The 23,024-nt window shown below is 42.5% G+C and overlaps 1 protein-coding gene across 2 annotated transcripts; it reads left to right on the top strand.

Moving 5' to 3' along the window:
• The first annotated feature begins 412 nt into the window (after window positions 1-412).
• On the top strand, window positions 413-20,508 carry Hmgcr (3-hydroxy-3-methylglutaryl-CoA reductase). Of its 2 annotated transcripts, none has more exons than XM_051183014.1 (20): window positions 413-532; window positions 4,738-4,925; window positions 5,366-5,477; window positions 5,733-5,820; window positions 6,836-6,920; window positions 8,079-8,184; window positions 9,282-9,388; window positions 9,500-9,616; window positions 10,141-10,301; window positions 10,408-10,655; window positions 10,754-10,929; window positions 12,840-13,034; window positions 13,518-13,676; window positions 13,809-13,966; window positions 14,690-14,795; window positions 16,401-16,571; window positions 16,910-17,050; window positions 17,429-17,587; window positions 18,280-18,434; window positions 18,806-20,508. In XM_051183014.1, exons 2-20 carry the CDS (start codon window positions 4,761-4,763, stop codon window positions 18,858-18,860), a joined length of 2,664 nt encoding a protein of 887 aa, XP_051038971.1. In that variant the 5' UTR covers window positions 413-532; window positions 4,738-4,760; the 3' UTR covers window positions 18,861-20,508. The 2 variants fall into 2 exon arrangements, with proteins under 2 accessions (XP_051038971.1, XP_051038973.1); XM_051183016.1 differs by lacking the exon at window positions 413-532 and adding an exon at window positions 1,028-1,169.
• Window positions 20,509-23,024: the final 2,516 nt, after the last annotated feature.

Here is a 23,024-nt window from a genome sequence, read left to right as displayed (position 1 = left end):
CCAGAGCTCTACTACTTCCCCCAGATCTCTCTACTAACCGGGCTTTTTCTTCTCAACATGGCCCCGCGTTCATCCCCACGCTGCGCTTCCGGCACGGTGGCCTCCCACGGCCCTCCCCCAAGAAGGACCCCCGCAGGTCAGATTCCGAGGCCGGGGCACTCCACCCGCGGCATCCCCTATCGCCCGCGAGGGCGGCGTCCTTGCTGGCGCCCCCACGGCTCAGGGACCAATAAGAAGGACGCGATGCTGGGACTCGACCAGCCATTGGTTGGCTCGGCCGTGGTGAGAGATGGTGCGGTGCCCGTTCTCCGCCCGGGTGCGAGCAGTGGGCGGTTGTTAAGGCGACCGTTCGTGACGTGAGCCGTCAGGCCGAGCAGCGGCCCGCTGATTGGCTAGGCGATCGGACGATCCTTTCTTATTGGCGGCCGCCCGGCGGCCCGGAGCGTGCGTAAGCGCAGCTCCTTCCGCCCGAGGCTCCGTTGGCTGGAGACGGCAGCTGGGCCGGCTTGGGGGCCTCCAGTGAGATCCGGAGGTGAGCGGGCAGACTCCGGGGACCGGCCGGGCAGTGGCCGCTGGGTTGGCAGTGGGCCGCGCTCCGCCAGGGCCCACGCGGTGGCTGTGGACCGAGGGGACCGCGAGGAGACGTCCTCGAGGCCCGGCGGCAGGGCGGGGGCCCGGGGATCCGTGGGCTGGCTAGGCCGGAGGGCCAGTGCAGCAGCAAGGCGTCGGTGGGTCCAGTTCAGAGGGCTGTGTGCTAACCGGGCCATCCCGGTAGAACGAGTGTCAGGCAGGGGGGCACAGCGGGAGCGGATGTTCGTGGAGCCCTAGGCGACATGTGTTCACGCCCAGGCGTTGCCTTGAAGCAGGACCTTCTTTAAAGTGATGGAGAAGGTCCCGATGTGGGTTGCAGACTGACCCAAAGCCAGAATCCGCGTGGGGACGGCAGGTTTTGCCCCTCCTAGTGGGCCGGGAGGGTGCGGGGTCAGTGCAGGCAAAGCTAGCCCGCAAAAGCCTGTCGCTCGGCCTGTACGTCTTGTCTTTCTCCTAAGGGGCGTTGGCTCATTGATAGTCAGGTCCTTCCCTACCTTGCATCCCCTTTTGGAATTATTTGGTTTGAGTGAGGAAGACCGGACCTTCGAAGTTCGCAAGTTAAACAATAGACTTCTGAGGTAGGAGGAGGTTAATGTATTCCACCTTAAGTAATCATATGGAATATTTCCTTACTTGGGGATGTGCCTTTTCGGGCTAGGTCCTGTAAAAGCCATGGGAAACATTTGTTCCTGGTCTTTACTACTACGTCGTTGTACAATTGGAGCATTTCACAGAGAAGAGAATACATTTGTTTGTTTACTTGTGACTTAATTTAGGGCAAAGACTCGGATGTACTGTGCGGTTGGACTGCATTTTGTGGGCTTGCTTTGTTGGAAGTGCCTGTCACGAATTCGATAAATTTGTTAGGAAGCAGACATGGGAAATTAGTACGTGAAAAGTAGAAAGAAACCGTGCATAAACTATGAGATCAACATTGAAAACTCGTGTGAGCCTGTGGCATGTATGCGCACACTATATTTTTATCTAATTTTGTCCATATTCTGGGATCAGCATCTGAGCCATTAAACCCATATGAAATTGCTAGTATCTGAAATTGAACAATTTTTTTTTGACTCGCAAAATAGTAGTTCTTTACAGTTGCACTTAATACTTGGGTCAAAGAACTTCAAAACGAAGAGGAGATGGACTTACAAAGGGTTAATGAATAATGAGGTCGGATATAGAACCTGTTTTCTAATGCAAGATGATGATGATCTTGTGTGGTGGTAGGTTAATAAACCAGAATGTTACATCCTATTGGGATTAAAAGTAACTGCAGCATAGTTTAGGGTTCTTACCCTCATGCATCTATTAATTAATTTGAGGTCATCGTAGATATTATTCAATCAAAGATTGGAATGTGTGACTGGTAGCCTGCTGAATGCTCTGGAAGAATCAGAATCCTTTCTGTAATTGACAGCGCTTGGTGGGTCTAGTCGTAGATTGGGTTAGAATTTAAGAATTTCAGCACCCTTTGCTGGGCAAGGTCCACAAAGGCTTGGGTTCAAAGGCCAGCCAGATTTACAAAGTGAGTTGCAGGACAGCCAGAGCTGTTACACAGAGAAACCCTGTCTGGGGGGGGGGGGGGAAGTCAGTAAATTTAAAATTTCCAATCTTTGAAGAGTCTGTGAAATGTTTGCTGTATACTTTATTTGGATAAGTAGGCATAATATACCTTGTTTTAGTCGTTATTTTGTTTTTGCAATACAACACAAGAGCTGTTTACTGACCTTTGTGAATTGACCCCACTGGTGTCACTGCAATTGCCGTGAAGGTGGAAAATTAGATTTTCTGTCCTGTAAATGCTTTTTGTAGTCACAGAGAAATGGGAGGGTGCTCACAAGAGGAGAGAGTTTATAATTGTGGTTACTTTTGACACACCTTTGTAGCATTGTTCAGTTTATTTCCTGATAGGTGCGGTTCTCTGTGCTTGGATTGGATTTTCTGTAACCCCCTCCCCCAATATAAAAAATATGAATTTATAGGTAGCTGGGAAAAGTGGCAGGATTGAGTGTTCCGGGAAATCAGCTGGACGAAAAATATGATATGCTTAATGGAATACACTTGTAGGTTTGGGATTGCTAATTTGTAGTTAATTGGGGCTATTCCTCATAGTACTTCAGATTTTAATTCAGCAGAACCAACTTTAGTGGTGAGGAATACTACTCTGTAGGGAAGAATAGTCAGGCATTTGGACATGAGGGGGCAGAGAACTGGGAGAGATTTTGACTTAGATTTGAAACTAATTTACCTTCTGAAATCTTGAAGCTAATCCATCAGACCATTTTGCAGTGTTTCTGGAGAGAGAGAGAGAGAGAGAGAGAGAGAGAGAGAGAGAGAGAGAGATTACATAAGAGAAGTTAATGGACATGTTTAAAGTTTTCATACTTAGTAAATCTAGGCCCTGAATAAAAGAATTTTGTCATTTTTTCAGATATTTATTGATCAGTGCAAGATGCTGGAAAGGCAAATGATAAAGTTCATTGTGCAAGACTGAAAAAAAATGAATAAATACAGACAGATGTCTACTGCATCTTCATGCCATATGAATAATTGCTGTCTTTTCAAAATTGAGACCCAAAGAAACACAATCCAAGTGGGACTGCCATGAATAATTTCATGATAGGTGAATTTATATAGTACTCACCCATGCTTCCTGTTTTATCCAGCAACTGCTTTTATTTTCTATTTTGAATTAATTAAAACTGTTCTTATCAACAAAATTGATTTCATGATTGAATTAATGTGTTGTGACCACCTTGAAAACCAGTTATATTGGCATGCCTGGTATGATTGAAATGTAGGGGGAAAATAGAGTGTTTCAGTTCAGAGATAATATTTGTATTTGCTAATTGGCTTCATTCTTAAAAGCCAAGCCCCTAGCCCCCCATACATTATTGCCTTCTTTTAACTAAATTTGTTTTTTACTGTCATCCGTAGGTAAATTGTTTTCTTAATTAATATGTTTGAATTCTTACTGACCGTTTCATCTTTTGCATTAGATTGTGTGTGCTTGTGTGCACTTGTGTGTGTCGGGACATGAGTGTGAGATCAGAGTTCAACCTGTGGAGGTGAGGAATAGTGAGGCTTAGATGCAAGTACATTCCCCACTGAATCATCTCACAGGCCCTAGTTGTTAAATCCTAATTGTGATTGATTTTTATGGGTAATAGTCTCCATTTTTGTTTTTATGTAAGAAATAAATAAGGCTTACAGGTGTCTATCCCTGTAGGCCATCGGAGACTTTGTAAGGTTACTTTTCAAATAGGAATGTCAAAATTATTAATTAGCCAGCAAGTGTGGGAAAAGTGGTAATCATTAGCTCAGTTCTTCTTGCTATTAGTCTCTTGAGAATTCTTTTGTCAGACAAGTTGTTAGGTTTTTTTTTTTTTTTTTGGTTGTTTTGTCTAACAGGGCCTTTCCCTGAGCTGTATCTTTATACCCTTGTGGGTCTTTGTACATGATACGGACACACATTTTAGCTAGCCATCTGTTTCTACGGACTTTCCAGTCTTGACTAGCTGTAAAAGTTTAGGAACCTTCCACATCTAACACATTTAAATTGGTCTTCTAGCAATGTAGTTTGCTGGGAGAAAAGCAGCCAGCCTAGCAAAATGCAGGCCCCCTCTTTACTAACGTAGAAGCATCTATCAGAAAAGACTTATGGGGATAGCCACCTTGGGGCAGTTTGTTTTGTTTGCCAAATGTTTCATAGAATGAAATAGTGTTACAGGGTCTTGCTTATAAATCATGATTTATGGCAAGAAATCAAGAAACTTTGTTGATAACTTTTTTTTAAACATATGGATGGATGGTGAAGACGGTATTTATGGGTTTTCTATTTGAATAATTAGAAAATATGAATACTTGTTTCTTTCATGCTTGCTTTTTGCTTTATTCTGTTCCTTGTTGGCTCACATATAAGGGGTTATGCTCGAAACTTACTTTTAAAGAAACAGTTGCATATAAGTTGGCTGCCAATGAGTAATAAAAGATTTAAGTGTTTGAAGAAGTACTTCCCAGAAATATGTGGAACACTGAAATATTCCTGTGTGTGAGATGCTGCACACAGGGCTTACAGCATCCTTTTTTTCCCCCCTAAAAGTGAGCTTAATGCTGAATGTTCACGTGTGGTGTTCCTTCCAGGATCCAGGGACCAAGTGGCTACAATGTTGTCAAGACTTTTCCGCATGCATGGCCTCTTTGTGGCCTCCCATCCCTGGGAAGTTATTGTGGGGACGGTGACACTTACCATCTGTATGATGTCCATGAACATGTTCACTGGCAACAACAAGATCTGTGGTTGGAATTACGAGTGCCCAAAATTTGAAGAGGTTAGTGAGATTCATTTGATTCTGACTAAAGTAAAATACATTGCAATTTCTAAAGAATGTCTCCTTTTTAGAGAACATATAAACTAAGAGTTCTGAGTGAAGTCTTAGCTGATGGGCTTACCTCAGATTCTCAGCTATTAACATGGTATGGATTGCATTTTAAAATGCTTTCTTAATACTAGTGAGTGTAGTTGACTCTGAGAAATATATCTTTTGTAAGGACTATCGGAAAAATGACTGAAGAATTACAGATTGCTTAATAATTGCATTCAGTTCTTGATGTCTATGTTGGCTATTTTGAATTGTTTGTACTATGCTGGCATTTATATTCTTGTGATAATATGTAAACCAATGATACAGAATAAAAGTCTTGGTTTTTGAGTACTGCTTTGAAAGCACTCTCTCTGTCTCTGTCTTTCTCTCTCTCTCTCTGCCAATAGGATGTTTTGAGCAGTGACATCATCATCCTCACCATAACTCGGTGCATCGCCATCCTGTACATTTATTTCCAGTTCCAGAACTTACGTCAGCTTGGATCAAAATATATTTTAGGTAATACTGATTTTCCCCATTGCATGCTGTCAGACTTCTGATTTTCTGTGGAAATTTCTAAGTGTATAATGCCCATACTGTAAGAGTGTTGGGGACATTTAGAAGTTCCCAGATTCTTTGAAGTAAATATTCTCAAATCTGAGGCCTCAGTAACATGGAGGTAAATGAAATTGTTCTTATCAGAACAGTATATGAAGACTAAATGTTGTCCTTTGTGCATTAAAGAGTTCTGAGTGTTGAATTTTGCCTTTTTAGGTATTGCTGGCCTGTTTACAATTTTCTCAAGTTTTGTCTTTAGTACAGTCGTCATTCACTTTTTAGACAAAGAACTGACAGGCTTAAAGTAAGTATTTTAAAGCTCAAGTGAATGTTCTCTAAAATGTATTTTAAGAACCTTTATTCCCTGTGTTATAAAGGTGATGTGTAAATTTAAAAGTTTAGAAAATACGGGAAATTTTCATGTATTCTGGTTGTTAGCTAGTTTTAACTGTTAACATATGATATTCTTTCCCATTTATCTTAGACATATTTGAAGTGTCATACTGTACATGCTGTCTTATGTCTTTTTTTTTGCCTCATGGAGTTCTTCTGCATTATTTCATGTCCTTGATGTTAAAGTAAATTATTAGTGATGGCTATGCAGTGTTCTTCTGTATGAATATTTGATAATTTGTTAATATAACATTGGATTAAGTTGATTTTTCTTCATAAATATCACAGTGGTTAATATCTTTATAGACAATATTTTGTTCATGTTCACCGTTATCTTAGGAGATACATTTTGAAGGAAGATTTGTAGTGGTTGAGGGTTTGCTTATTTGAAAGCTTTTCTTTTTTAACTTCTTGCTTTGAGGGGGTGGGATAACTTTTTAATACTGTTATCACCAATTTGTATATTATACTTTTTCTCAATGTTAATCAAGTATTTTTATAAGCGTAGAATAATACTTTGCTGAAAATATATCGAAAGGTATCTCTGTATGTTTATTTACAATTTAACTTTGTGAGGTGTTTTTAGCGAAGCTGAAGCTGATCATAATGGCAGTGCCTGTAAGTCCAGCATTTGGGGGATGGAATCAAGAGGATCAAGGGTTCAAGGCCAGTTTTAGCTACATAGGAAGTTAGAGGTCACCCTGGGCTTCATGAGCCGTTGTCTCAAAGAAGTGAAACAAAATGAACTTCAGCAAGTGTTTTGAGCATCTCCTAGCTTCAAGGAAAGAATCCTAGCAGAAAAATGCGGCACTGATGGCCACACAAAGTGTGTGATATCAGAAGAAGGGTTATTGTAAAAAAAACTTTCTGAAACTGTATTTTCCTTGTATTAAATGGAACTTGTCTTGTTTTTTTTTTCCCCCCAGTGAAGCTTTGCCCTTTTTCCTGCTTTTGATTGACCTTTCTAGAGCGAGCGCACTAGCAAAGTTTGCCCTAAGTTCAAACTCGCAGGTGAGTCTTATTTATAAGCCTGGAGTGTGATAGTATTCTTCTACATTTGTTTGCATTTTTAAAATAAATTAATGAGCTTTCTTCATTGTTCAAAATTTAATAGTTGTCTCAGGCTTTTAGATTTATGTTCTAAGATTCAGTTCCCTTCCTGAATTACAGTGCTTGGATAGAGAAACCACCTGACAATCACTTAAGGAATAGAGTGAGTTTCAGTTACTTTCCTAATTGCTCTGACCAAATACCTGACACAGAACACTTAAGGAAGAAGGGTTTCATTTGACTTATGGCCCCAGAACATCCAGGTCATCATGGTGGGGGAGGCAGGCTAGTGGGGACTCGAGGCAGTCCAGGAGAAGAGAGGGCACAGGAAGTTGGGCTGGACTGTGAACCCACATGGGCCACACTCTGTGATCCACTTGCACTGATGAGGCTCCATACTCTTGGCCTTCCCAAGAAGCACCACCCTTGGGACCAAGTGCTCAAACACAAGCCCTTGGGGACACCTCACAAGCACACTGTAGCAGATCTGGTGGACTGGAATCTCAGGTCACATTGTTTCTAAGCTCAGATTAGCCTTTCCCATCTTAAGTTTCATCATGATACCCATTAGTGACTTTTAAAACCCAGCATTGCTTTAGCAACCTTGTATCAAAACTTGTAGTTTTGAGGCAGACTGCCTCTCAGTCTATCCTGACTGGGTTATGGACATGCAGTGCCATGTCCTGCTTACAACTTCTTAAAATTTTCCTTCAGCGACAGGCATTGAGCCTAGGACCTTTTACAGGCTTTGTCAGGTGCTACCCTCTCCCCCAAGCTGTGAAGTAGCTCATGATTCTGCCTGGATTAAGTATTGGATAATGCTTATGATCACTTGAACATTTTGATAAGAATATTATCTAGGTTTTATTGTACTAATGTGACCTCAAAGAATTCTCAATGAAACTTCTGTTAATGGGAGCCAGAATATAAAGGGGGTAAGGGTTTAATTAATTAGGTGGAATTTAAATTGAGAATTCCTTGGAAGTCTGTCAATCAGTGGGAATTTGTTCTTTGAGTAGTAAAGTAAGTTTAATGTCAGACACAAAATGCTCTCTAGCATGTTAAAGGGTTAACTTGAACTTTACAACCATCAATGTGTTTGTTTGGTCTGTGCTTTAGGATGAAGTAAGGGAAAATATAGCTCGTGGAATGGCAATTCTGGGCCCCACATTCACCCTTGATGCTCTTGTGGAATGTCTTGTAATTGGAGTTGGCACCATGTCAGGTTTGTAAACAATTTCTGTTACCCTTAAGTAGGTCAATAAAGGAGAAAATAGAAGGTCTTGGATTTACATTGTTTATTCTTGTGTTCTGACTTTTAAATGATTTAAACTGTAAATATTGTTAGTGTGAGGGTATATGGACCTCTGTGTGTGGCAAAAATATAGTAGCAGGGTACTGGTGTTTTCCACTTTGACTCTCTTCTCTTTGTGTTCCACTCTTTGGTGTTGGTTTGTAACTAAAACAGTATTTCAAGGTTGCTCTGGAAACCCTTGCTGTTGCCTACACTAAATTAGTAACTTGTTCCTTTATTTTAGTGGTCACGTTGGAGGTTGCAAGGGCCCAGATCTGAGTGGGTCATCTAATCACATTGTTGGGAAGGGTTAATGAGATGCTGAGCTACATCTTAGCAGAGCTGCAGCACCAGTTTCACTATGCTTTCTAACCCTTAAGTGAATACTGGAGAATTAACCCTGGTATCAAACAGGACTCCATTACATACAATAAAAGTTATGACCTGGCATGGAAATTTGCCAGAACAAATACACCCTGCAGTTATGATGTTTCCTGGTCATTAGGCTAGATTTTATGACTTCCTAATGAAAACCGTGTGTGTGTGTGTGTGTGTGTGTGTGTGTGTGTGTGTGTGTGTGTGTGTGTGTGCTTTATCCATGTCCCCTGTGGTATCTAATGTAAATTTAGGTGAGTAGTGTAAATTGCAGGGATGAAGTTATTATTACTTCTGTAGAGTAGCTAGCTAGTTCTAGCTTCTTGTCTTAGCCAATGATACCATTTTATAAAAGAATTGGGAATACATTTGTTGACCAGATGTATTAAACACTAGCGTTATGTTTAACATTGTAATATTGGGGACACTGGTCAAGTCAAGGTCTGTGTCCTTGAGGGAGTAAAGAGTTTCTTAGCTGCTGTTCCTGAACCCTTAGCATCATCATTGAGTTGCTAGTTTGCAGTAGATGGCAAAGGACTTAATGTAGTAAAACTTGCCTGTATTCATGTGCCTGTAGGAAGAACCTTTAAGATAAGTGGTGTGTCAAAAAACGCACACCTTACCAGCTGTGTTTGCCTCTTTCCTCCTACCAGGGGTGCGCCAGCTTGAAATCATGTGCTGCTTTGGCTGCATGTCTGTGCTTGCCAACTACTTCGTGTTCATGACATTTTTCCCAGCCTGTGTGTCCCTGGTCCTAGAGGTAAGGATGGTTTTCCTGGTGGTATTACTTGAGAAGAGTGTTATTTTTCATCCTGTCACTTCGCTTAGATCATCTGCGTATCTCCTAATACAATGCTGACTTACTTTGTAGCTTTCTCGGGAAAGCCGAGAGGGCCGTCCAATTTGGCAGCTCAGCCATTTTGCCCGAGTTTTGGAAGAAGAAGAGAATAAGCCAAACCCTGTAACCCAAAGGGTCAAGATGATTATGGTAATGACAATTTTCTTGTCTGGTATTTGTAATTTCAATGTTTCTTATGCTTTGAGTATTTGGGGACTTTTTATGTTTTTAAGTTCCCATCTTGTTTATATAATATTTGGTCCTTTCAGTTATATTCTAGTGGCCTCTCTTTCTGCATTTGCTCTTCATCTCTTTGAAGTTCCGGGGGTTTAGTGTGTTGTTTTGAGACAGTATCTGTCTCACTAGATAGCCAAGGCTGGCTTTAAACTTGAAATTCTCCTAAGTTTGGGGATTCCAGATGTATGCCACTATGGCCCTCAAGCCTTCTGCTCCTTGTTATTCTTGCTCTCCTACGTAGTTTTGCAAGTTCCTCTATCGCGAAAGCCTATTCTCTGGACTGTTTGAACGGTGATGGGGACACTGTTTGTATCAGTCACATCACAAACTGTGGGCTCTCTTACCATGATAAGGTCAAGGAAGATAGCATCTGTTACGGACTTGTGAGAGGTGAGAAAGCAGAACGTGCATAATTAATTGAAAACTTGTTCCTTCAGTCTTTAGGCTTGGTTCTTGTTCATGCTCACAGTCGCTGGATAGCTGACCCTTCCCCACAGAATAGTACATCAGAACATTCTAAAGTCTCCTTGGGACTGGGCGAAGATGTGTCCAAGAGAATTGAACCAAGTGTTTCTCTCTGGCAGTTTTATCTTTCCAAGTAAGTTGACTGAACTCCATAGTATGCTGCCGTCTTACAAGGTTGTGCTGTGACATTTCTATTTCTGACCTGGCCTGTTAATTGTTAATCTGTTGCTCTCACCCAGGATGATCAGCATGGACATTGAACAAGTGGTTACCCTGAGCTTAGCTTTCCTGTTGGCTGTCAAGTACATTTTCTTTGAACAAGCAGAGACAGAATCCACGCTATCTTTAAAAAATCCCATCACATCTCCTGTTGTGACCCCAAAGAAAGCTCCAGACAACTGTTGCAGACGGGAGCCCCTGCTTGTGAGGAGGAACGAGAAGCTTTCATCTATTGAGGAGGAACCTGGGGCGAACCAAGATAGAAAAGGTATCTTCCTGTTCTGTTGGTTTAGCTCTTCTCTCAGAGGACGCACCCAGTGGCTGCGTTCATTTGAAAGTGATGCCATCTTTTTGTCTCTCACACAGTTGAGGTTATAAAACCGTTAGTGGCGGAAACTGAGAGTGCAAGCCGAGCTACCTTCGTGCTTGGCGCCTCTGGAGCCAGCCCTCCAGTGGCACTGGAGACACCCGAGCCTGAAATTGAATTCCCAAGCGAGCCTCGGCCTAATGAAGAATGTCTGCAGATTCTGGAGAGTGCTGAGGTGAGGGCCGGGGTGTGCACTCACACTTGGGGTGTTTCTCTAGAGGGGATGTTTTTGTTTTTATCTTTTCTTAATCAAAGGAAGTAAAAACTAGTATTACTGGGGTCTGCCGTGTTGTAGTCACTGTTAGGTGGCTCATCAACAGCTGTGTTTATCCCCTACGGCCTTCGGGGTTGTTTTCTCCGTCTTTCAGATGAGCAGCCCAGTCTCAAGAGGCTTTAGTGATAGCGCCAAAATCTTTACCATTGACAAAACTGTAAAGTTTGGAGAAGGGGCTGAGATTTCCTAGTTCCAGAATCAAAACTTGTAGTGCATTTCTGCGTCTCATAGGGATGAAGTGCCTAGTCCCCTCTGTATCTGTGTTAGAATATGGGCTGGGCTTCTTAGTTTTGTTTTGTGCTTTCTGATCCCACCAGGCAGCTAGCTTTTCCTCTTGGAGCTTTGAACAGCATGTTCGGCCATTCATACTTCCAGCCATATCTGCTTAGTCTGACTAACTCTTTGTATAGAGAATATGTTTTCCTGGTCTGCATAGCGCTATATAGTAAGACCTGTCTCAAAAATCTTTTTTTCTTGTTTGGTAAGATACAGTTCCATTCTACCCTCACTCTATTAAGATATAATTGACAGAGAAAATTAGATTAATTTAAAATGCATAGCTTCTTTATGAATAATTAACATACTCAAGCTGATATTCCTCATCTACTGTCCACTAGGCCTTGAAAACTTGTCCATCCGTGTAACTGAGACTTGACACCAGTACTTGGTTAAGCATCCCATCTCTTCTTCCTGGTTGTTGGCAGCCATCATGTTTCTGTACCTTTATAAATAAGTCTATTGTACATTCCACATATGAGAGTGTGGGGCCTTTTGAATTTTCCTCTTACTGGTCTTGTACTTGAGCTCTCTTGAGAGTTGGTATCCTTTAACTATTTAAGGTCGTAGCTTGTACACACATAACTGTATAGTGTGTGTATTGCCTTTGTCATGGTAGCAAGCATGTATTGACTAGTTTTCATTGATGAGTGCATGAGCATGTGGGCAGGCACACAGAGTAGGGGAGCTGGGCTGAGGTTAGGGTTTAGTTCTGGGTACTGTTCTTTTCTGAGGTGAATGGGACAGTTCCCAAGGTTGATAGATACGCCATAGTCATATGGTAGCCCTACGTTGCAGCACCAATCTGTAGTGGCCTAACTTTGGGGGGGTGTCCTACAGTCGGATCCAGCTCACTTGCCTGGTTTGTACCCTGACAGGGGGAGTGTGGATTGAGAAATGGCGGATAGAGATATTAAGGAAAAGACAGAGGGCAATACAGTGAATACTGAACATGCCAAGTTTATTTTTCAACATTCTTATAGGCCCCAAACAAAAAAGGGCAAATGGCAAAAGATTTCTTTTATCATGATACAAGGAAGAAAGAGACTTTCCTCCTTGATTCTTCAGACATTTGGCAGCCATGCCTTAGACTACATTTATCGTTATCTAACCTCTGAGGGTTAAGAGTAACCACACCTTAAAACAAGCTTCCTGTTATTTAGATGAGGCATCCATGCCTTAGACCAAAGCATCCTACAGTGGGTCTTATTTATTTATTTATTTTTGGCTTTTTGTTTTTCAAAACAGGGTTTCTCTGTGTAGCTTTGTAAAGCAGGTTGGCCTCAAACTCACAGAGATCTGCCTGCCTCTGCCTCCTGAGTGCTGGGACTAAAGGCGTGTGCCACCACTGCCCAGCTAGGTCTTAGGGTTTTAACCTTGGAGAGTAAGGATAGTTTTGAACTCTGTGACCTTAAGCCATCTTATGGGCCCCGACCGTCACCTAAGCAGTGTTTTCTTTGAGCTCTGTTGTCTTTGGCTTGTGAATTGCAGCTGTTGACTCCTGTCATCTCTCTTCCACTTTCTGATTTCTTCAGAAAGGTGCGAAGTTCCTTAGCGATGCAGAGATCATCCAGTTGGTCAATGCCAAGCACATCCCGGCCTACAAATTGGAAACGCTAATGGAAACTCATGAACGTGGTGTATCTATTCGCCGGCAGCTCCTCTCCACAAAGCTTCCAGAGCCTTCTTCACTGCAGTACCTGCCTTACAGAGATTATAATTACTCCCTGGTATGTTATTTGATTGATTAAGGAGGGCTTGCTTTGTAGCTTGTTTTTCATGTTTTTGCAGTCATTGCTGCAAGGGTCCAACAGATTAAAGTTTTTGTTTGTTTTCGAGACAGGGTTTCTCTGTGTGTAGCCCTGGCTGTTTTGGAACAGTCTGTAGATCAGGCTGGCCTTAAACTCAGAGATCTGCCTGCCTCTCTGCCTCCTGAGTGTTTGGACCAAGGGCATGTGCCACCATGCCCAACCAGCTTAAATGTTTTTAAAGAAGAAATTTTGGGTGGGTTTCAGCTTAGTGATATAATGTTTGCCTAACATTGGTAAGGCCTTGGGTTTGATCCCCAGCACCATAACAACATAAAGAATACATTACAATATTGTTGGACTGTTCTGTAGAATTAAGTGAAGAATTGTTAGTGATAGGGACTGAGATGAGCTGTTGTCAATTACAATGTGGGTTTTCATGTGCCGCCCACCTGTGTTTCTTAGGTGATGGGAGCTTGCTGTGAGAATGTGATTGGATATATGCCCATCCCTGTCGGAGTGGCAGGGCCTCTGTGCCTGGATGGGAAGGAGTACCAGGTTCCAATGGCAACAACGGAAGGCTGTCTGGTGGCCAGTACCAACAGAGGCTGCAGGGCCATAGGTGTAAGTTGGATTTTGTCTGCTTTCAAATGTAAGGCAATCCGGGCAGGGTAAGAAAATGAAGACAGATATGGAGACAATCAAAAGAGGTTGAGTGTTTTCTGGATTAATTTGTTCCCATAATCCTCTGCTTAGCTTGGTGGAGGTGCCAGCAGCCGGGTCCTTGCAGATGGGATGACCCGGGGCCCAGTGGTGCGTCTTCCTCGTGCTTGTGACTCTGCAGAAGTGAAGGCCTGGCTTGAAACACCCGAAGGGTTTGCAGAGATAAAGGAAGCCTTCGATAGCACCAGCAGGTGTGGGAGTTATGCTTGTTTTCTGTGATAGCTAAAGCTGTTGTCCATATAGTGCCTCTTATAATAACTAATGTAGCACTGTGCTGTATCCATTCATTTAGGAATAATTGTCCTTGGTTAGGGTGAATATTGATTCAGATGAATTACCCCATAGAAATAAATTGGTGTTTTAAAGCTTGGTGAGATGGCGCAGCAGGAAAAATCACTTAACACGTAAGCCTGATGGTGTGAGTTCAGTTCCTTATTCCCACTCACAGGCAGCAATCGTGAATTAAAAGATAGGGGCTAATACATTTGTTTTGCCGTAGAGAAGGGTTTTCTAGGCAGAATGGTAGGTTTACTGTGGGTGAAGACCATTAAAATCACACAGAAGCATGATCAGTAGATGTCATCTCCTGTATGGTTTAAGTTAATGTGTTTGCTCTTATTTGCACTTAAGAGCATTAAGAAGTTAGTCCACCTTTTAGTCAGTGTCTGAATGAGACTCAGCTAAAGAAAAAGTACTTTATGCTGAAGTAGATTTAAAATACAATTTCTTGCCGGACAGTTAGTGATACACGCCTTTAATCCCAGCACTCAGGAGATAGAGGCAGGCAGAAAGGCCAGCCTGGTCTACAAGGCTAGGACAGCCAGGGCTACACAGAGAAACCCTGTCTAGAAAAAACAAAAAATAAGAAATAAAATTTCTCAGCTTGGATTAAAATAAAAATCTTGTGTTTACAGATTTGCTCGTCTACAGAAGCTTCATGTGACTATGGCAGGGCGCAACCTGTACATTCGTTTCCAGTCCAAGACGGGGGATGCCATGGGGATGAACATGATTTCCAAGGTAAGTATAGATCCACTGTATCTGGGAGGGTAGACACACCCAGAACTCACTACATGGCCCAGGTTGGCCTTGAACTCATGGTGATCTTGTGCCTCTGCTTTCTTGAGTGCTGGGATTACAACTGTGCACTAACCATACCCAGCCATATTTTTTATTGATACACTATGTCCATATATTACATACTTAAAGAGTTATAATTGCTTTTACATGTTTATTAAGAGCTTAATATTTTTGATATAGCTTGGTTTGGTGGTGTTTCTGTTTGCCATTTTTTAAAATTAGTTTTTAGAAAACTGTATGGATGTTTTGGCTGCACGTGTGTCTTTGCACCACATGTGTGTCTGGTGTCTACAGAGGCCAGAAGAGGACATCAGATTCCTCCGGAACTGAACTGGAGTTTCCTTCAGTTGTAAGCCATCAGGGGGTGTTGGGAACTAGATCTAGGACCTCAGGAAGAGCAGCCGGGGCCTCTGGACTGCCCAGCTGTCTGTCTAGCTGCACTGTTTTAGATTTCACATTGTCTGTGTTGTAAATGGGGTTAACACTTGAGAACTTTTCCAGTAATTCACCTTTCTCAATCTTCCCCAATGAGGGGTGGCCCCGAGGGTGTGTGGTTCAGTGCAGAGCAAGAGTGCAGGTTGGTGTGTGGGCCCCAGGTCAGTTCTGGGCATGCCCCAGCCACTCCAAAAGAGCTTTGTCCCCATATCTTGAAATTGACCTTTTTGAGAAACTTTTTCTATTTTTTTTTTTTTTTTTTTTTTTTTTTTTTTGGTGACAGCATCTTACTGTACCTTGGCTACCCTGGAGCACATTATGTGGGCCAGGCTGACCTGCACCTCATTGTCAGTTTTTCTGTCTCTGATTAGTTGCTGGGATTAGAGGCAGGCATCACCATGCTCAGAAACACTTTAAGATATTGATCATCTCTGATTGGTTGGTATAATCCACTCATTTTGTTTCCTACAGATCTTTGTATGGTATGTATTTTATTTTGCTGATAAACTTTTTGTCAGTAACAAAAAATACTAAAATCATCTAGTTGAACTACAGGTTTTGTTTATAGATTTTTCAGAAAGAGAAAAATGATAAATGTCTAAGTTTTAGAAATTCTCAATAAATAATATGGTGGTTCCTCAACAGCTTGGAAATAGAATTGCTGTGTCATCTCCAAATTCTACTTGTGGAATTGAAAAGCACAGCCTTAAAGAGAGTTGTACACTCATTCACAGTAGCATTGTTCACACTGGCCAGTAGGCAGAAGTAGCTTAACTGTTGATTGGGTAATATGTGGACACGTAAGAGATATGTTCAGATAGAATGTTATTCTAAGTGAAAACACCAGTTACAAATTACTACATGGTTCCTGTTACCTGAGCCAACCCAGTCATCAAGTTCGTGGGCACCAGTAGACTAGTGTCAGGCTAGCAGGTGTGGACATGGGTAACTTTTTAACAGGCTGTGGAGCATTCGCTTTATCAGGTAGCGAGTTTGGACATTAGCTACATGATACATTATTGGATGTACTGAATGACTGCATTTAGTGATAGTTAAGGTGGTCAGAATGGTGCATCCGTCACACATTTCGTTTGTTTCCCTTCTTACTAGGGCACGGAGAAAGCACTTGTGAAGCTTCAGGAGTTCTTCCCTGAAATGCAGATTCTGGCGGTGAGTGGTAACTACTGCACTGACAAGAAGCCCGCCGCCATAAACTGGATCGAAGGGAGAGGGAAGACAGTTGTGTGTGAAGCTGTCATTCCAGCCAAGGTGGTGAGAGAAGTAAGTGCTGCCCGAATGTGTATCTCTAATTGGGCTGGGACCAGGTGTGGTAGCTCCAAGCTATAGTCCCCGGCTCCAGGGAGTCAGAGGCAGGGGGTCCTTGTAAGTCTGAGGCCACTATGTGCTACAAACACCTTTAGTGAGACGACATTTGTAGGGCTATGCTTTCCATTAAAATGGTGGTTTTATTTTTCAAGCCCATCTGCATGTGATATTCTTGGGACAGTTAAATGGGGTCACATGTATGCCCTTGCTTCCTAGAGGTACAGAGGTAAATGTGAGTGTGTCTTGCTTGATTCTCTGGGGGAGTATGTAAAATGTGCACACTTGTGCTCTAGGTATTAAAGACGACTACGGAAGCGATGATTGACGTAAACATTAACAAGAATCTTGTGGGTTCTGCCATGGCTGGGAGCATAGGAGGCTACAATGCCCATGCAGCAAACATTGTCACAGCCATCTACATTGCATGTGGCCAGGTGAGCTTGCCGGTTCCTGTTGTGTGATATTTCGATTGTGTTCTGACAAATGAAGCTTGCTTGGAGTCAGAAGGCAGAGCTAGCCACTAGCTGACCATAGAGGTGCGGAGGACTGTGGAGAGGAGACAGGAAGTAGTAAGGTGGGTCCGAGCTGAGAGGATCTGATTCCATTTTGGATGCAGGAAGGGAAGGGATAGGAAGCAACTGGTGGCTGCTCCCTGCTCTCTGATTTTTCAGGTTCTTACACCAATATTTGACTCCCGATTTTGTATTGTTAAAGATTAGTTAGATTAATGCTTCAAGTTCCCATTTTGCTTTCTGCTCTGTTGTAAGTGAAAGTGAAAGGACTAAAGTGTATTTTTCCTTTTCTGCTTCCAGGATGCGGCACAGAACGTGGGGAGTTCGAACTGTATTACTTTAATGGAAGCTAGTGGTCCCACGAATGAAGACTTGTATATCAGCTGCACCATGCCATCTATAGAGATAGGAACCGTGGGCGGAGGGACCAACCTCCTACCTCAGCAGGCCTGCCTGCAGGTATGTGTCTTACACACAACCCAGTGGCCTCAGGCCTGCCTGTGACTCCCAGTTGTTCTGGTTTATTTTCTGTTTCTTACTAACTGAAACACACTTGGGAAAGGAGGGTTTATTTCAACATCTAGATAGAACTTCATTGCTAAGGGATCATAGGCAGGCCCTGGAGGCAGTAGAGGTCATGGCAGAATGCTGCCGTTAATGTTTCATGTGGGCTGAGCCTTTCATCAGTTAACCTGTGAGCCTGCCCACAGGCCAAACTGCTGGAGGCAGTTCATCAGGTAAGGGTCCCTCTTCCTAGATGTGTCAAGTTGATAACCAAGTTTAACCATCACACCAGGGCTACTGTGCATCTACCTGATACCATATCATAACTCTGTGTTTTAACTGATTGTTTTTGCCTTACTTCCTACCTGTATAACCTCGTATGTCCAAATAAGTATAGGGTTCTAAAAATGTGTGTGTGTGTGTGTGTGTATGTGTGTGTGTCTGTGTGTGTGTGCGTGCATATATGGTTTGGGTGCACCTGGCTAATAAGTCATGCAATTAATTGATCAAATAAGTGCATAGAGCTTGTGGATGTTAGTTACATACTATGTCAGTCCTAGCTGTCTGTCCTGACATTTACCTACCACTTGTTATAGAGTGGTTCTACTCTGTGCCTTGTAGTAATCTATGTTGGTCTCTGATTACAGATGCTAGGTGTTCAAGGAGCGTGCAAAGACAATCCTGGAGAAAATGCTCGACAGCTTGCCCGAATTGTGTGTGGTACTGTAATGGCTGGGGAGTTGTCCTTGATGGCAGCATTGGCAGCAGGACATCTTGTCAGAAGTCACATGGTTCACAACAGGTAAGACTTCCAAACATGAAATTTTCCCAAATTAAAGCTTTACTTTATAATCCTGGACAATTTGAGCCTAAGCTCTGGAATCTAGATTTTAAAAAAAAAAGCAAACCAGGTATGCAAACTCTGGGCAGGTAGAGAGGCAAATCCTGTGGGCTCACTGGGCAGCCAGCCCAGCCTACTTGGTAAGTTTTAGGCCTTGTCTCAAAATAAAGGTGGTTCCTGAGGGATGACATCCAGTGTTGTCGTGTGACCTAAACATATATACACACTTGTATGCACTTGTGCACGCACGCGCATGCGCACACACACCCCTAGCCCCCAATTTTTCATTGTTGACATTTTCTGTATTACTAATTAGTCTTTTTCTGATATAGATCGAAGATAAATTTACAAGATCTGCAAGGAGCGTGCACCAAGAAGGCAGCTTGAGCAGCCAGATAGTATTGAACTGAAACACGGGCATTGGGTTCTCAAGGACTAACATGAAATCTGTGAATTAAAAATCTCAATGCAGTGTCTTGTGGAAGATGAATGGACATGATCAATGAGATGCCTGCTTGGTTTCTGGCTTTCAGAGATGTCTGAGGTTCTTTGCTCGGAGACGCCTCAGATCTGGAAACAGTGTGGTCCTTAGCATGCTGTGTTTGAAAAGATCTCACATGGATGTTATGCTCTGAGCACCACAGATGTGATCTGCAGCTCGTTTCTGAAATGATGGAGTTCGTGGTGATCAGTGTGAGATTGGCCTCTCCCAGTGGGTTAAAAATGGAGTTTTAAATTATACTGTAGCTGACAGAACTTCTGATTTTATATTTATTTAGTCTGAGTTGTAGAACTTTGCAATCTAAGTTTATTTTTTGTAAACTAATAATTCATTTGGTGCTGGTCTATTGATTTTGGGGGGTAAACAACATTATTCTTCAGAAGGGGACCTACTTCTTCATGGGAAGAATTACTTTTATTCTCAGACTCCAGAACAATGTGCTAAGCAGTGCTAAATCGTTCTCATGAAGAAAACAGTCACTGCATTTATCTCTGTAGTCCTTTGTTCAGAGAGGCCTCATCTAGATTTTTGCCCGCTAGGCTACTGCATGTCTTAGTGTCAGGCTTTAGGAAAGTGCAATGCTCTGCACTAAAGATATCAGAGCTCTTGGTGTTACTTAGACAAGCAAGTCCGGCCTCTCAGTATGTGGGGACACCGTTTTGAAAGAAAACGGCCATTTCTCTAAGCCAACTTTCTTTAAAGACATTTTAACTTATTTAGCTGAATTCTAGATTTTTTGGTAAACTATCAAATCTGTATATGTTGTAATAAAGTGTCTTATGCTAGGAGTTTATTGAAAGTGTTTTAAGAAATAAAAGCTCACATTAACACTGATAAAATACTATAGCGTGGGCCAGAGAAGACAGTGCTCATTATAGTGTTGTCCAGGAAACCCTGGCTTGCTTGCCAAGCTTAATGAAGGGAAAGTCAGCTTGCAGAGCCAATGAAGGAGCCACATGAATGGCCCTGGAGCTGTGTACCTTGTCCTTGTGGCCAGGAGCTTGGTGATGACTGAATAATTTACGGGCTCCTTTGATGGACCCATCAAAGCTCTTAGCTTCCTCAGGGGGTCAGCAGAGTTGTTGAGTCTTAATTTTTTTTTTTAATGTACCAGTTTTGTATAAATAATAATAAAGAGCTCCTTATTTTGTATTCTATCTAATTCTTCAAGTTCAGTCTTGGGAAGCTGACATCTCATGTAGAAGATGGACTCTGCAAGATATTCCAAGGGTGCAGCGGCATCAGGGGAGGCTCTTAGTGACTGTGTGTCAGTGTTATTGTGCAGGATTGACTTTGCTTTTGTATGTGAAGTTTCAGATTGATCCTCTTGTGACTTTTTAGCCAGTAACATTTTACTTACCTGAGCTTGTCATGGAAGTGGCAGTGCAAAGTATTGAGTGTCCATGCCGGTGACTGTAACCAATGTCATCTTGCTAAAAATTCATGTTTTGTACAATGACTAAATTGTATACATTTTGTTATAGAATACTTTTTCCAGTTGAGTAAATTATGAAAGGAAGTTAACATTGACAAGTGTAAGCAGTGGCTTTTTTTTTTTAAATTAAGGATTAACCCTAAGCCTGAGACCCAGAAGTTATCAAAGTCCGGCAGAATGGTAAACTGACCTGCTGGGGCATCCAGTCCTCTCTCTCCGTTACACTTTGTAACTTTGCAGCATTGGTGCTGGTCAGTGTACGCGTTTCATTGATCTTTCCTACATTAGGAGGGTTTGATTGGTTCAGATGCATAATCTTAGCTAAATTGTCTTTGGTATCAGCTGGGGAGAGTTAAGAGCAAGGGAAAATAAAGTTCAGATAGCCAAAACACAGACTCTCTTTCAAGTGTGTGTTTCAGCTACGGGTAAGGGGAAGTGGGGTGGTGGTGGGGTGGGGTGGCTTCTTCAGAACTGACTACCATTTATTTCTAATTACTACTATTTGCGGTAATTATTTGCGATAATTGCTAGAGGTTAAAAGGCATGCATCAGCCATGAAGACAGCCTGGATTTAAAGAGACCTTGATCTTTTTTTTTCTTGAAATGGCCAGTAATCTCTAAGAGATTGCATAACAGTTGTGGTGGAAGCTATGAGATGGTAAATAATTCAGCTTTTAGTTAAATGTTTTAAGACTTAACAGGTTTGTTTTCACCGTGATGTTAGGAGGCCGAATACAAGAAATGCCTCGACAGAGTCCTGCCAGGGTATCGGGCACACCTGGAGGGCGATATATTGAGACTACAATGCCCTGTCATGGATTTTTTGATACCCTTGGCCTGGGGTGGGGCCAGGACCTTGTCAGCTCTCACAGCCTAGCAGCAGCAGCTGTGTTCGTGGTACTTTGGAGAAGCAATAAAAATAGAGAGTTGTGTTCCTTTGAAGCACAAAGTTAGGAAACACTCATGGAGAGACTAAATGCTGGCAAATAAAATTAGGATTCACCCTGGAGTGATTAACAGCTAACAAACATTGCATTCAATATGATCTTCCCTTGGGCTTCTGAACAACACTGACAGTGTCCGTGTTCACATTTTGTCTTAGTTATGGCCTCCTTAGCTGTGATAAAACAAAGGAGGAAAGGGTTTGTTTTGGCTTTTTAAGTCCACACTCCATCAAAGGCACTTAAGGCAGGAAGTGAAGCAAAGGCCATGGAGGATGCTGCTTACTGCCTTTCTCAGCCTGCTTTTCTTGACAGCATCCAGGACCACTAAGCCTAAGGGCAGCATTACCCATAATGGTCTGGATTTTTCCACATCCATCACTAATTAAGAAAATGCACCACATTAAGTTGGACTTGGTGATGCAATGTACCTTTAGTCTCAGCACTTGGGGAACAAGTGGGTCCATGATTTCAAGGCTAGCCTAGTCTACTTAGCAAGTTCAAGGGTAGCCAGGGCTATATAGACCCTATGTCAAAAAAGAAGGGAGAAAAAAATGCATTTCCTCAATTGAAGTTATCTCTTCAAAAAGGCAATAGCTTGTGCCAACTTTAACAGAGAAGTAGCCAATACACATGTGGACCAACCATTCAGAAAAATGACTTCCAGCCATTTTCCATCAAAAGTGTACGTAGAGCAAAAAGCAAGTGGGTACGACATGCCAACTACTGGAGTGCCACTGACCATTCTGCTGTCCATCCTTGTCCCTTGTGTCTGGTGGCACCAAAGGTAGTCTCCTCTTGTAACTTCAAGGTTGAAACTGAAGCAGAAAGCCCATAAAATAAGCAGATGGCAACTGCCAGCTGCTAACCAGACATGAGCAGCGTGTTTCCTGGAGGAAACCAGACAAGAAAACACCAGGAATGGCCCAAATGGAAGCTACCTAGTCTGCTGTTAACGAAACTTCTTTGGTGTCACTCTTGACAGGGTTGGTTGGGGTGGTGGTGCAATTGAGGGAACAGTTCTGGCTCACCTGGCTTGAAAGCATGACATGATACAGCAAGCTTTAGTAAACTGATGGGAAGGAAGTGCTTCATTTCCCAGCGTTCCTGCCTGAGGCAAGGCACCCAGAGGTCTAGTTCACCCTGGGCTCAAGCTGTGCTCTCGTAAAATACCCCTAGGAGAACTGTCAGGTTTTGGTGCAGAGCTGGCCTCAGCATAACCTGAAGAATCTGCATTTTCTCAAGATAGGGTTGGGGTATGGTTGTGGGAGAGCACTACTTGCAAGCATGAGAACCTGAATTCAGGTCCCCAGCACCCACAAAAAAGCTGACCTCACACCTGTAACCCCCCCAGCATTAGGGGGGAGAATTAATAAGAGCTTGCCAGTCCACTAGCCTAACAAAAACAAGCTTCTGGGTTAGTGAGACTGTTGCCAGGCAATAACACACACACACACAAACACACACACACACACACACACACACACACACACACACAGAGTATTGGTATACTTCTATACCAATCAGCCTGTCCATCTGCCCAGGTTAATATACTGTATTAAAGAAAATAGGTAACAAAAAGTGTTTCCTTATGACTTTTTCAGTATTAGTGTTGTTCTTTCCTCACTCCACAGGAAGTTTTTCCTATTTCTCCTTTATAGTTCCTGTGACTT

Source organism: Phodopus roborovskii, unplaced genomic scaffold, assembly GCF_943737965.1.
Source record: "Phodopus roborovskii unplaced genomic scaffold, PHOROB, whole genome shotgun sequence".
Taxonomy (NCBI): domain Eukaryota; kingdom Metazoa; phylum Chordata; class Mammalia; order Rodentia; family Cricetidae; genus Phodopus; species Phodopus roborovskii.
Note: the sequence above shows the minus strand (reverse complement) of the source record. Positions and strands in the feature narration are given on the sequence as shown.